Source organism: Branchiostoma floridae, chromosome 16 (assembly GCF_000003815.2).
Source record: "Branchiostoma floridae strain S238N-H82 chromosome 16, Bfl_VNyyK, whole genome shotgun sequence".
Taxonomy (NCBI): domain Eukaryota; kingdom Metazoa; phylum Chordata; class Leptocardii; order Amphioxiformes; family Branchiostomatidae; genus Branchiostoma; species Branchiostoma floridae.
The window spans coordinates 18,839,720-18,854,744 of record NC_049994.1 but is presented as its reverse complement, the minus strand read 5'-3'; the positions used below and the strand labels follow the sequence as shown (position 1 = coordinate 18,854,744).

The 15,025-nt window shown below is 41.3% G+C and overlaps 2 protein-coding genes across 2 annotated transcripts in view; both read right to left on the bottom strand.

The window, feature by feature from the left end:
* The window catches only part of LOC118403065 (polycystic kidney disease protein 1-like 2), a 38,933-nt gene extending 38,052 nt beyond the window's left edge, over positions 1 to 881 (bottom strand). The window contains exon 1 of the mRNA XM_035801502.1: positions 542 to 881. Coding sequence (XP_035657395.1) covers positions 542 to 636 — 95 coding nt within the window. The 5' untranslated portion in view covers positions 637 to 881. The remainder of the gene's footprint in view (positions 1 to 541) is intronic.
* Positions 882 to 958: 77 nt separating this feature from the next.
* Positions 959 to 13,361, bottom strand: LOC118403064 (low-density lipoprotein receptor-related protein 4-like). The gene is made up of 4 exons (XM_035801501.1): positions 13,286 to 13,361; positions 8,175 to 8,423; positions 3,146 to 3,311; positions 959 to 1,109 (listed from the first exon to the last, which is right to left on the bottom strand). Exons 1-4 carry the CDS (start codon positions 13,359 to 13,361, stop codon positions 959 to 961), a joined length of 642 nt encoding a protein of 213 aa, XP_035657394.1.
* Positions 13,362 to 15,025: the final 1,664 nt, after the last annotated feature.

Sequence of the window (15,025 nt, the reverse complement as noted above, 5' to 3'; positions counted from 1 at the left end):
TTGTATTTTTTTTTAAACAGTGGCAGTTAATGACGACCCGCCTCAGTGCGAGTGATGACAATGATGACTTTTTAACAGTGTACAAATAGGACCTCAAAACTATAGATATACAAGTCTTACACAAATGCTGAGTTGCTAACATATCCACATGTATTAGTAGATACGTATGCATTTCATAATCATATTTCATTTTTTCAGCATTTCATTTCATGCATATATTGGTACATCAGCACACAGTAGTACTGGATAAATAAATACAAGCTACATACATACATACATAATTTCACCAGATAATACGTCTATGAAGGTTAGACATCCAGGTAAGGAATATTCAAATACAATTCAATCTCTACAACTGGATAAAAAACGGATATTTACTTCCGGACGTTTCGAGTTTCACCAGATAATGAAATGTTCAAGTTTCGCAGAGGTGTTCGAAATGGTAAAGGGGGCTCTATTTCCTATATGGCATTTTCGGGAACGGTCCATTTCAGATTTCATACTAGAAACTATTTTCAGTAGGTAAAGGGAATTTCCTCACTTTCCGATTTTTCCCTGCTGGGATGATGATGATGACCAGTAGACGAAGTCCTCGTCAACCGCGATTCCCTTAACAAGCTTCCCGTCTTCAAACATCACCTGTCGGATATCGTTGCCCAGCAGGTCTGAGCTGTAGATGCCGTAACGTTGATCACGGTAGTACAGCCGATCCTCTAAATGAGATAAACAAATATAGGAATCAATAGTTAGTAATTAGAGTTTTACATAGGAGTACAGAGAAGACATGCACATAGTAATATCTTACACGTACTGGCACTGCAAAGATCAATGAACCAGTGATATAGTCATAATACCATGATTCCGGTAATAATATTCATTAAATAAACACAACTTGTTACGCCTAGTTAATTACTCATTAATTAGGTTAAAAATACAAAATCGTATCAGCAACACGTCCCTAACTAGTGTCTATTGTCTCACCATAGTAGTCTATCGTAATGGCGGAGGGATCAGTCAGACCACTGACGATTATGGTTTTGTTACTTCCATCCATCGCAGCTCGGACAATCCTGGCATTTGACGAGTCCTGGGTGACCCAGTACAGGGATCTGTGGGGAAAAAAGCCCGTCAAATAAATATGTTATATCTTCGCGAAATGTAAGGAAATGTGTTGTTTTATTGTGCATTATTTCATTGATTATGCGAATAAAGTTAAGTAGCATTATCTACTTACATGGATGATCTCCTCTACCTAAAGTAGATATATGGCAGGAGAAGGAAGGAACCTGATATGATATGAATTGATATGATATTGCCTGAATGAGAAAATGACAGTGAGATTTGCATAATCAACGCTTTATCTTCCATTTGCCACACATAAAATGCCCATAGCTCACGATGAGGTTTTATATAATCTCTCCATTGATAAATGAGGGTAGCCCTAATAAAGCACGCATCGTTCGAGAGGCAGATAAAAACGCTGTAATGGCCGCACAAGACCCCCCCCCCCCCCCACACACACACACCAAAAACAAGTGCTTTAAAAAAGCTGGCATTTTGCCAAGGTTTGCGTGTGTACACGGTTATTTCTAGTGATTGGAATGTGCTGAAACTATTGTTTATATTAAATGGATGTAAAAAGGAAACAAGAACAATTGAAAATCACCCTCCCCTGGACTCGATCCCGGACCGTAGCTCTGCAAATCAGGCTGACGTCAGAGGTATTTGTGTAGTGACCCTGAACCCGGAAGTCACTTCCCCGGTGCATCATAGCGCACTTTTCAGAAAATGATATCTCAGCAATCGTTTACCCCTGCTTTAACTTTTTTTACATTGTCACGGTCTCCATAGTACATACTACAAATCTGGTAAGTTAGAAGGTCCAGTCCTTTTTCGATAATACAGGGCGATCAATGAAAAATCGTGGCAATTCCCATTTTCGCACTGGAAATCCTACTAATGAATATTAACTAAGTCGCAAAGGAATCTGGGATAGGCTATATGTAACTGTTATATATATATATACACGATTTATTTGGAAAACATTTCATCTTTATGAATTGGTAATACAACATTAAAATGTAAGAGCAATAATTTGATTATATGCTGCATCAATCTTAGGAATATCATACTTCATTCAATTAATCTAATCAAATATCAGGCCCCATTACGGACCACAGACAATGACTCACGACAGAGCTTTTAAATTGTATACAAATGCATTGCAGATTTTGAACAGGTCCGTTCATCTCAACATCACTCCATCACCCCATCACAACGGCGACTACACTGGCCGGAAGGCATTTTGCCACTGCAAGTGGCAAAATGCAAAAATGACAAAACAGCACCAAGAAGGTCCCAATAATAGAAGTGCCGTGCAATTATAGTATTTCCGGAACAGAAGCCATAAAATTAAGGTCATGCAGGTTGTACAAAGACTCTCCAAGCAGATGTTCGGCTCAGGCTATTTTTACGTGTATGTAGGCCTTTTTTGTTTGGCTTTCATTTGGTGCCGTTGGACATGAAGAAAGCTAGACAAAATAATCCGACAAAAACACCTAAAACACTTCAAAAACAGTCGGGGGAAAAAGGGGAATTATTCTCCCTAAGTTCAGTCTCTATGTACAGTGCTGTCTCTAGCAGCAGAGGCTGCTGGGATCATCAGCCAGCGGTTTACATACTATTTAAAAGTTCAACCAGTTAAGGTATGACATAAAGGTTAAATATTGACCTTTATGTCATACCTGGGTCGCGATAACGTTCGATACAGGTGTTCTGGACTTGATAAAAAGCCGTATCACACAGGCTTCAAAGTTTTATCGACACAGTTACGGTTTTTGTGCATGTCCTTCTTTAACAATACTTTCTGGAAGGAGGCACAGCTGCACGAGATACCTTGCTCTACCGGGCAATGGTTTCCTCCGACCCGTCCGTACCGTCTAGTTCGAACCGGTCCGATAAACCGGCGTAGAAAGGGCCATCACAGCCCGGGCAGTACATGACAGAATTCCCCCAAGAACTTTTACACCGTGACTTCAGACAGGTTGATCGGGATATATCAACCAGAACATCAAAGCATGCAGGTCTGTCACTTTAACCACAGATGTGGAAAATACCTGTTTATAATGAGATGCACGTTACTCACCCACTCCTGGGGTCCAGGACCAGGCCGTCAGGGTACACAATGTCAGGTGACGTCAGAAGAGTCCTGGCGGACGATCCATCCTTCTTTGCCACAGAGATAGTCTGAGCGCTGTAGACAGACCAGTAGATATTTCCCCCTGCGTGGTCCAACGCCAGGCCATAGACACCTGCAGAAAAGAGTGTGTAGACGTTATTGTGTAACTGATCTCTGTAAGAGCAAGAGTTCTGAGACCTCATACCTGCATGAAATATTCAGTGTTTGCAAATTTCTTGTTTTATATTGTCTTTATGATTATGCAAATTTGGCTTAGTCTTATCATGTAAATATGGCTCAAAGGTTCTTAAGTTTCAATGACCACAAATATCCAGGAACACAGACACACCCCTGTTGTTAAATGGCATGGCCCACAATGTTCAGATGGTAATGTAACCTGACCCTATCATTGTGCCTCTGGAGCAACTTCTGTTGATAATTAAAACCAAGCAGAGGTCCGGATCGGAAATGCGCCAAAAGCATACAAAAGTTACCTTGCAGTATCAAGTTCAAAGTCAAAGAGGCCCAAAATCAAATCTGACCGTCTGGCCACCACAACCAACCAATGTACCAAATATCATTGCAATAGCACGCTGCGAACTGTAGATATATCGCCGGAAACGCACCAAAAACACACACACAGACTAATCTCCAAGCAGATCCTACGGTGCCATAATATAGTATCAAAGCTGGCCAGGGAGTATAGCTGGCTAAGGGAGTCAAACAGGCACCTACGGTAAGTTTGATACTATACATTACGCCACCGTGGATCTGGTTGGAGATTACACACAGACCACGAAATTTAAAACCATACCAGTCCTGCATTTTTCATGCAGATAATAACAAGAAATGTTTGAAATTACACACTTTTGATGGGAAATCCCCATATTTGGTGTAGACCATAACAGTATCACAGTGTGCTCAGACGGATTTCCAAATGATGTTGGAATTTCACCAATAGACTGACACACCTCCAATCAAACCTTATAGACTGATTTTGCTGTATGTAGGAACATTTCAGCTGTTTTATTGTATGTTTGTACAGACTGGCGGTTTCATTGATACAGCATCGTATGAAAACTAGTAAAAAAGTTGGAAAAAAGAAAACTCACAGTCTATTGAAAAGTTGCAGTTTTTTATCAGAGTTGTAGAACAGACCATGGATAGTACTCAATGACGATTGCTAAGGGACACCCGTAGCAAACCATCAGTCCTGGAATGCCACTGTCAGTGGCTGGACAGGCACTGACTTTCAGACGCAAATCAGCAGAAAACCTCCACTGACAGGCCTGCAATACGTCTGGCAAGTACAAATCGGGCTCTGCACTGATCTGGGACTGTCTTGACAGGGCCTAGGCCTGAAAATACGACTGTCGATGACAGTCCCACCACTGTCAGCCATGGCCAATCACAGTCTTGTATTAATTAGGCATCTAGCGAATCAGATATCAGCTCCTTAACTGCTTGCAGGGCAGGAAAGTTTGAATTTTACAGTTAGGTTTTTGAGGAAATTAAGAGAATGGACAGCAGGGATATTTACACTGTATCCAGGCCTCCATCTCCCAGACTTTGCAGGTTGGAAAGGAGATTAATTGCCATAACGATTGTTTGGAAGTACAGTCAAACCTGCCCAAGACGACCACCCGGGGGACCGGACAAAAGCGGTCGATTTGGACAGGTGGTCGCTGAGAAGAGTATCGACTCAAAACATGCCCGATGCAACGTATAAATGGTTTCCGTTGTATTTAATGGCAAGTAGCAAGCACACTGCACGCACGCAAAGAAGCGAGGTCTTTAATGTCAAATACAACACGCACACTGTAAATTGTAAATCTAACCCCAAGCTTTTATCGAGCTTTTATACGATACAGTGTTTTAAAGCTCAAGTATTTGTACCTTAACGTTTTATTTAGACAGTAAGGGAACTTTGATGTTGTCAGTTACCATACAAGCCTTTATGCGTCGCTATGTTCTTGATCTGAAATAACTACGGTGCACCTTTCGAATTCGATGCCCGGTATTTCCCGATAGCGTACCACGGGTGAATGTACAGTACAGTTGGACAAAAGCACTCACATGTACAGATCTTTCTTAAAAAGGTATGAGCTACACAGATCTTTCTTAAAAAAGTATGAGGCTATATACGTTTCAGCATTCATTCACTTGATAATGAAATAGATTAAAAAAAAACTTCTGTAACAACTAAATTCGGATTTTCTTACAACGATTTCGGCACAAAATCGCGCTAGTTATCATCAAATATCGATGAAAACCTCAATTTTAAAAATGATGTGGTCGTTATGGGTCCCAATTTGGACCGGTCGCGGTCGCGTTGGCCAGGTGGTCGTTGAGAAAAGGTCGCTTAATGCTTACGTCAATGGGGAAAAAATCGGGAACGAGAAAAAGCGGTCGAAATGGTCAGGTGGTCGCTGAGAAGAGGTGGTCGCTCGGGCAGGTTTGACTGTACTGTGGATGTGGGGGAAAGTGTACATCATGTTTCTGAGGTAAGATATTAGTGACAAATGGCCACATTTTGAATTTTGACAATTGTTGGGAGGGGGGCATGGCAGACTGTGCTATACGACTGGGTGCCTTAAACAAATAGGTACAGAATTAACCACAACCATGTACATTTGTGTACAGTCAGTTGTTGTCTTGTTCTTTAAGAGACTTATTTGGTTGTGGTTTCAGAAATTCACATCATATAAGCATTTTAAAATTGTCAAATCAATGACAGAGGAGGTATTGACGATGCCCCATTCTTGTCTATAATGTTTCTGCTTCTGTTACTTTTTGAAGCATTCTGCAGTTGCATAAAATTGTTATAAAATTGCCAATAAGACGACATCCAATATCCCTTCAAAGTGTATATTTTAGACTGATACCCCCTTCTTATCACTTTTGTTATAAAACACTACCCATGTACAAAAATGTACCAGTTAAAGGGAGAAAACATAATGTTTGGTGCATTTCCTACGAGGCACACAAATATTTCCTTCTACAGACAACTGATGCTAGACCGTCATGCATTGCATGGCACTAGGAAGTGCTGTCAAAATTGATTGATTTTGCCGTCGGCGCGGCACATATGGTACTAGATCAAAGGACCGCCGCCCAGTACAACTTTGATGTAGCGAACTTCTGACGTTCTGTACTGGAATTCCCACGATTTAGGGGACATTCTAATAGTAATATCTGGGGGAGAATCAAATAAACTTTTTTTTCAAAAGTTGAGTAATTTGACCAGCTTCCTTTGTATATAGCAATACATACATAAAGATATGTAGCAACATTTAACAACCGTATGAATTATCTAAATTGGCATTTTGTCTGCTTCAATAACTTAACCAGAATAATCACCCGTGAGACCTTTATCCCCTATAAATATTGACCTTCCCAATTTTTACGGGCTACGCTCAGTTCTATTTTACTATTTCTAGTTAAGTTGATATTCCTTAGTTAGCAATTGCTAGCTGTGTAGCTACATCGGTAGTATAGCTAGGAATTTGGGTTTCATTCCCTGGCTGGTCGTCAATGGTGCAACTCGACATGAAGACCTACCTGTTGCTGGCGGAGCTCTTGGCGGTCGGAACATCGCCAGCTGCAGCGGACGTTCCTGGACGGCCTTCGGTTGGGCAGTCGACCGACGCAGCCATACTCTCATATTCAACTTAAATTAACATTTTTTTTAAATATCTGCGTATATGTTCAAGTTCTGTTGTTCTTAAATAACATTTCTTCTAATTCTACTTTGTAGTTAGAAACTTGGCTATAAAATGAAAAGTAAGATTTGGGTTTTCATCCGCCGGCTTCCTGGACACTTGTCGAGGGTGCAACTCAGCCAAGAAGACCTCCCAGAAGAACTCTTGGATCGGAACGTCGCCATCGGACGTTCCTGATCGTCGGGTAGACGACCGACGCAACCAAGGCATAGGCATATATTTAACCTTTCAGCGATCCTTGATTGTGACATCTTGGTTTGACCAAGGAGCTTTTATATCAGATATATATACACAGATATAGATATAAGGCAGTAAGTATATTGTGAAAGCATTAATCACCAGTACTTGGTTCTACAATAACGTTATTGTATCAAAGGCGACTTGGTACTAGTAGTATGTGTAACGTTGCCGGCAAGTTTCAATGTGTCCATGAATGAAAGGTAAGTTTATACCTTTGCTGTGCATGCTGGGATAGCCGTGAATTGCATATAACACCGGCCCTGTCCAATCGCCATCTTGGAGCCGAGTCGCAAATTCCCCGACTTACCTTTCCCGAACTGATCGCATTTTCTCCGGTATATATAAAAACTTAACCCTTTCTTGAAGATTTAGAGACATTGAACAGTGTTAGTGGAGAGATATGAGAAATAGGAACGTGTTTATAGGGGAAAGGATCTGTATCGCGAACGAAACGAACTTGCAACTTTAGAAGAAGAACCAAACCGAACGATAATATATAAACGGTTTTGTATTACGCTTCGCGTTGCCGTATCCAGGGGGAGAAAATCGAGATGTCGCGTTTCACCCCGTGATAGCGCTAAGCGCGATGATTTAATTACGCTTCGCGCTACCGCTTTCAGGGGGAGAAAATTGAGAACTCGCTATTAGCCCCCCGGTGGCGATATGCGCCGCGCGTTTCGCCCCTATATGGCGATGGTCGCGCTTCGCGTTTCGCCATATCGAGTCCAAGAGCCTACCTCTCCAAAACGCATGTGCGGCAAAAGGAATTCTAGGTAATATGTCAAAGGTTTATTTATAATATGTATAGGCCCACAAAAATTAAACAAAACCCATCTGGACGTTGTTATGCAAATTGAAACAAAATTATGGTCGAGACGATGGATGTTTTCTTTGCCTTTGACATACTATGATACCTAGAATTCCTGTCGCCGCAAATGCGTTCTGATCTCTGTGAAAGGGATTATTCCAAAATACTTGCATGTCTCCGACTTTCATATAAATTTTAAAAGAAGAAATGGTAATTCATAACTCACTGCTGCCGATTTCTATGATGGTCTCCATGCCAGTTCCATCACGGCGAGCCCGTTTGATGTTGTTCCGATAATCTGACCAGTACACGAAGTCGGTGAGCGGGTCGTAGTCCAGGGCGATGGGCGTTCCAACATCTACCAGTGGCAGTGTGACCTTTGATCCGGAAGTGATGTTAATTTGGAGAATGGTTCGTCCACCATAGTCAGCCACCAAGAGGAATGGCTCACTGTTGTTACGGGAGCCAAGGTCTCCTAATGGGTGGAGGAAATGCAGCAGCTGTTTACAAAATAACTTCAAGCATGTGAATAAAATTGATTAACTTCAGCAAACATAATGGGGTTGGCCTGTGAGTGACGTAAAAATTATAGTTCAAATCATTGAATGCCCCTCGTATGAACACTGAGCCATCTGCACCACTATATGTTTTGTACAATGTATGTGTAGTGATATAGGTTGATGAATCTAATAGTACTCAATGTAATCTGTATCTGTATTATATTTTATATGACCCTGACCTCCCTCATGACCTCAATGAAAAGCGGCCTGCTGGCCGATTTGAGCTTCTCATGAATAAACAAAGGTTCAAACAAACAAACAAACTGTTATGTAACTTGCCTCATGCCCTTTTCGGAAGGCACTTTTTTACCCAGGTGTAATAAGGACTTCTGTTGGGGAGATTGATAAGGTGGTGAAAGGTCTCGCCTTCAAATGCTGTGCCCTTTATACTAAATTATAGCCCTTAAACATTCTAGGGGACAAACCTTCACCCTTATATATATAGAAATGGAAAAATATTCACAAAAAATTAACAATTGGGGAAAAATTTAAAACGATGTTTATGCAGAATTTAATCAACGATTTTCAGTACTAGTGGCGTTGCGTAACTATATCCGTTGCCACGGTAACGGACGAGACCATATTTTGTGGGGTTGATTCAGTATCTCTTCTTTTTATCATCATGGCTAGTTTGAGAAGGATTTTCCAAGGTTAGAAAAAGGTCATAAGAAGTGCGTTAGTGAGATGCACGGACACTAAAATGTTTCTGGATTGTGTAAGGCGTGTATAAAGTATTTCCCGACGCGCATGGATAGAATGGCCCAATTTCGCTGACAGCACATGTAAAAGCGGCGTTAATTACATAAGGCCACGTTGATTTGATTATATGGATGACATCCGCGCTCGCACCAATTTTCGGCCATTTTAACCAAAAAAAAAAGTTTTCGACCACACAATAAATTGTGCAAAGCAGCTGTAAAATGAGCACAAATATTCTGTAGATTGACAAAAAAGTATCAGAAAACAGATAACTAATGCCATAGAATGCCAAAATGAATCTAAAGTCAAAGAATAAGATGTGAAAGGACAGAAAGAAAAAAAATCTATTGTTGGTTGGGGGAGGTACCAGTACAGAAAATTCAGGTCCAGAGGATCATTTCCAGGTCCGGACATGAACCTGGACCTGATTGTCTGTGGAAACTTGAGAACTGGTAATACTCAAAACAATGGTAATTGGTCAATTTTACAAAGGAATCTGTTTGGTGGATTATTGTACTCTCCAAGCAGAGGTTAGGCTCCGGCTGTTTTTTTAGTCGTTTTTATCGGGCTTTGATTGACAGATTGTTGTACGTGTGCCGAAGTAAAAGCTATCAGCGCTCAACTCTCTTCGACAAACTTTCTGGGATTCTTGGACATCCTGTTAAGTCAAATACCCTATACGACAACGCCAAACATTTTTAAACGCCACGTGGTATCCTAAAAAAGTTGTGTTCTTGTTATGCCAACTGTGAAATTATGCCGAATACGCAAAACTACATTTGTTTTTGTCTTGCTGAATATTTAATTTTCCACGCATCAAAAGTGGCGGCAAGAATATAAGTTCTATGTAACTTCAGCTGCCGTCCCTTTGTCGTGTTTGTTTTGTATGTTTGATGTTGAATGGATAAAGAATAGAAACAAAATCTGTCATTTTTACGCCATATTAATATAAGTTACTATTATAGCATTGCCATTCCATAGTCTCCAGGCCAAAGTCCCCTATTACTACTCGGCCAGGCGGGAGTCTGGTAGAGACTACCATTCCAGCCCACCACCAGAAGGTGTAATATACACCGGTCATTAATTATTCAAGCATCAAACTCAACCATTCATGCCGACACACCCAAGCAGTAGTAAACATGTACTATAAACATTACAATATTTGAGATGTTCAAATTAGTTCGCGGTTTTGCGGCAGACTTCTCAGTTCAAACTCATTATATTCCACTGATCTGACTTCCGTTGTTACTACTACAGTATCAACAGTGTCAACCGTATCCAGTTTCTGAATGAACTGCAAACTCAGAACTACCTTAAACAATTGAATTTCAAATGGCGTAAACTTAAGCGTTTTACAGTACCTCTCTCGTTTTGGCAGTCTAATACGACCTGTGAAACTACCCATGATGCGTATGTAGTATATGGATGGTACTTTATATCATACCCCGGGTCCGTCTTTACATTCGATATCGGTGTTCCGACCGGTCCGTATTTTCCCGTATGGCCCGGGGTTCGATTCGAACAAGTAGAACTCGCTTGCGTGCGCCGCTGTCGAAATACGAACGACTGTTCACTGGCTTTGCCCGAATCTTTTGTTCGAATTTATGAATAAAGTTGTTGCGATGTGCATAAGCAGGAATCGAAATACTTTTTTTTGCTACATGCAAAATTGCAAGTTGGCACAAATTTTACGTGCAATTTGAAAACTTTACATGCAAAATACTGCAATGTTCTAGCCAGCATACATCATTTGGCAGAATTTTGCTGCTCAGGACAGATAAGAATTTTGCCCATTCGGTCACTTTTGGCGGACAGAAATCGGCGCATAAAAATATAGACAGAAATTTTGGAAAGATATCCACATAATCAGCATGTAAGTTTGCAGCAAAGCCAAATTTGATTATTTATAACACCTACTGACGACCGGTGACGATCCCCGTCAGACAAACAAAGGCATCCTGGCCTCAGTATTTTTACTATAGGCCAGGTATTTTCAACATGCAAGATTGCAAGTTCAGAATATTTTTACGTGCAAATCTAAAAAATTATGTGCAAATTGCAAGTTAAGTATGTGTATTTCGACCCCTGATAAGTGTCACACCTGTTGCTCTTTTTTGGCGATAAACTTGAGTTTACTCGGGTTGGCATTATATAGATAAAATACAACACGGTGTATGAATGAATGAATGAATCAACGAATGAATGAATCAATCAATGAATGAATCTAATCAATCAATGGTTTATTTGATCATCATGATAACATAAAAGTATATCGCAGCCATAGGAACACATTTTACAGGTAACGAGAGGGGTTACTGACTACTTTCCTATGACAGAGAGGCAGTCCACATATTCATTCTTTGTTTTGGGTGAAAGGTGATACAAAATTAATTACTTAAAATTATTCACTCAGGCAAAATTACAGCTTAACATTCAAACGGACTAATGGCGATGTGTGCGGGCCAACTTCAGGATTTTCCTTGCTCTGCTTATAGTCTCCAACTTCCATTTCTTACCGAAGGGCTTTCTTTGCAAACATATTAACCGTGTCTCCGTGTATTTCATGATTCTGATCACATATCAATTTCCAGCACTTTTCTTACCCGTAAGCGTCATGTTCCTAATTTGTAACCGTTATTTTGAAAAGTGCATCGCCACAAAAGTAATCATTAGGATCATGGTTTTTGTAATTCAGGAGAGGCTAGACTGGTGCACATGCACACTTAGCACTTAGATCCTCCCGTTGTGGTGACACATTGGGCAGTCTCCATTCAGGGCGGTTTTGAGCAAGGATTCCCGCTCCCTATAGGTTAATCCTCAGTTGTTCAAGTTCTCTCTGTACCATTTGTCTCCAAGTTAATTTCGGTCTTCCCCGTTTTCTTTTTGCTTTGTTAGCTAACCAGTGCAGTGCAGCTAAGGGCACAACCCGCCATACGTGCCAAAACATGGGCAAAATGTTGTGTGCCATCAGGCTGCGGATTCGCCCCCTGTACGTGCCAGTACGGGTCGACGCGACAGCCCTGTACAGCCTGAACGTTTTAAGAAATACCTGGCCTCACAAAAAAACGTACGGACAAATTGCACGCACGACGGGTTGTGCCCTTAGCTTTAGCGTGTCTATCCACAGGCATTCTAAGCACATGCCCTGTGTACTTTATCCTGACCTTTTTGCAATAGTGGGGATAAGACGTTTTGTCTCACTCCTGATACAAAAAAAGAATTCATGGGTCTTCATGGCAAGTGTGCAGATGTTGACACACTGGTAGCATCAAACCCGTAGGTGTTTTTTTGGCACCTTTAGACAGATAAGCCGTGAGGCTCGGTGGGCGTCACTCCACCGTCATGGGGGCAGGGGCATGGCGAGTATTGAACTCAGGGCCTAAGTACTGAACGCTCTAGCCGTTGCGCCACACAGACAATTCCTGATGCACAGCGCAGGAGAAAAGCGGAAACACAGAAAAAAAAAAACTTTGCAACAGAGTCCGCTTACAGATGTGCCTTTTGTGGCAGAACAGTCATTCCGGTATAGGACAGTTAAGCCGTAGCCAATGCTCTAGGGCCGATGTCACAATGTTTTCCCATGGTCAGTACTGACCGACGAAGGCCATAAATGATTTGAGGTGGTGGACACTGATGTACTGTAGAGTACGGCCCGAACTTTGAGTTGCGTCTCTTGTTTCTCAGGTGAGACCACGAGCGTTTTCACGAGCGTTGAGTTTGTGTGTGTCAAGTGTAAGTGTGTACAGTTTGTGTGGTGTGCGCGCGCGTGTATGTATGTGTGTGTGTGTGCGCGTGTGTGTTTGTGTGCGCGCGTGTGTGTGTGTGTGTGTGTGTGTGTGTGCGCGCGCGCGCGTGTATGTATGTATGTGTGTATATGTGTGTGTGTGTGTGTGTGTGTGTGTGTGCGCGCGCGCGCGCGTGTATGTATGTGTGTGTGTATATGTGTGTGTGTGTGTGTGTGCGCGCGTGTGTGTATGTGTGTGTGCTGTCCAGAGTGCTCGCCAAGACAGCTTCAGAGCTGAAAGCTACTATCCCGCTAAAACTCAAACAGCTTTAGGTTATAGCAAGTATTGCTTACCTTGTTCGGCAGTGGTCAAGCAGGCAACGAACATCACAAGGATGAACACCTTAAACCAGCCGTGTAAACCAGCCATGTTATTCCAGCCTGTTTTCCAGCAGAATAACTCGGAAATGCTGAAAAGCGGCGCTCCTACCGTGCACACCTCTCTCGGTAGCGTGCGCCTTTTTAATCTTTATTACCCCTCAACAGAAGGATAGCGCAGTCATGGGGCGTCACTTAAGTCCTGCTTTTGTATCGCTGTTATTATTACAACAATACAATAATATCTAATTATACATACAATAATACCTAATCATATATACAATAATACCTAATCAAAAAATTGCCGACAGCGACAGCTTGTTCATACTGACTAGTATTTTTTCCTCTACAAATTTTACTGATATAACCAATTGAATATAACTTACAATATCAAAAAATATCAAAATTGTCGGCTAGATAGACATCGATGTGTTCAACAATTTTGTGACATGTCTGATAGCAATCAAACATGGACCACAACAAAGACTGTGGGTCTTAGGGAGTCTTAAGGAGAAAGGATTAAATTTAAAATATTCATGACAGCGGATACAGAGGACAATTCTGGGTGGTACTTTTAGTGACTCCCGCTAATTTGCTGTAGACATGACATGATGTCACATATTTTACGTCTTTACTTTAAATTTGTAACTTTCAACAGAATGATGTTTAGGAGTACATTTTATTATACTGTATTGGTGATCTCTTTAGATGCATTTTATCAGAGTGTTGTATGTATGTAACCTGGTGAATTCATGGTAGTGAACGTTATATCTACTTTCTATGACTATTTTTAACAGAGTTGTGTTGAAAAAAGGGCGTCAGCTTGTAATTGATGTTTATCAGGACCCATCTGTAACAGGCGCAGCCAATTATGAATCACACGCGCAGATAATCTCCCCAGCACACGCACACACATATCTAATTCTAAAGGAAATCTGCCAGCTTTGCTCTGGTCTAGATGCCAAATTACTAATTTAAAAAATTTCTAGAAATTCAAAGTATATTTTCACAAAAGCGATCATGTGAAATTTCTGTTGGAGAGCTGTCATTTATGGGCCATATATATATTAAAGAGAATCGGCTTTATACAGGATTCAGATATTCTTAGTAAGAACTTTGGCGAGACAGATGGGCGAATGAGAAATTTTAATCTGTAGTTTTTGTAAGTTGTTTTTCGGCCAGGGAGAAGCTTCCTGACGATGTAATAGTCAGACGTAGATTACAGTAGGAGGGTACTAGTACTATGCCCAAACCGCGTAGCCTCTCCTTGTGTCGTAGTCATGTACGTTAGAGTAAAAACTTTCACACACGCAAAACTTGGCGACATGCCAGCTTAAAAAACAACACTAAGTCTTGCTTTAAGTTACTTGGAGTCAAAATGAAGAAAGCATTGATGTTGCCGGTAATTTGCTTCATATCCAGTCGTAAAGACTGACGACATCTTACACGTTTCAATGGGAACGACCTTTGTACAAAGGAAACAGAGTAGGGGTGGGTGTTGTTCGTCCATCGGGAGTAGATAAGGACCTTGACTGGTGTAGGGGTGGGTACCGGTCCTGACAATTCAGGTCCGGGTCCGGTTCAGTTCCAGAGAATGAGGTCCAGGTCCGGACCTGAAACTGGTCCTGATTCATTATCTGAAATCTTGTAAATGGACGATACTCAAAACAATTGTCCATTCCGTTACAAAGAATTCTGTTTTGTGGAGCATTTGAC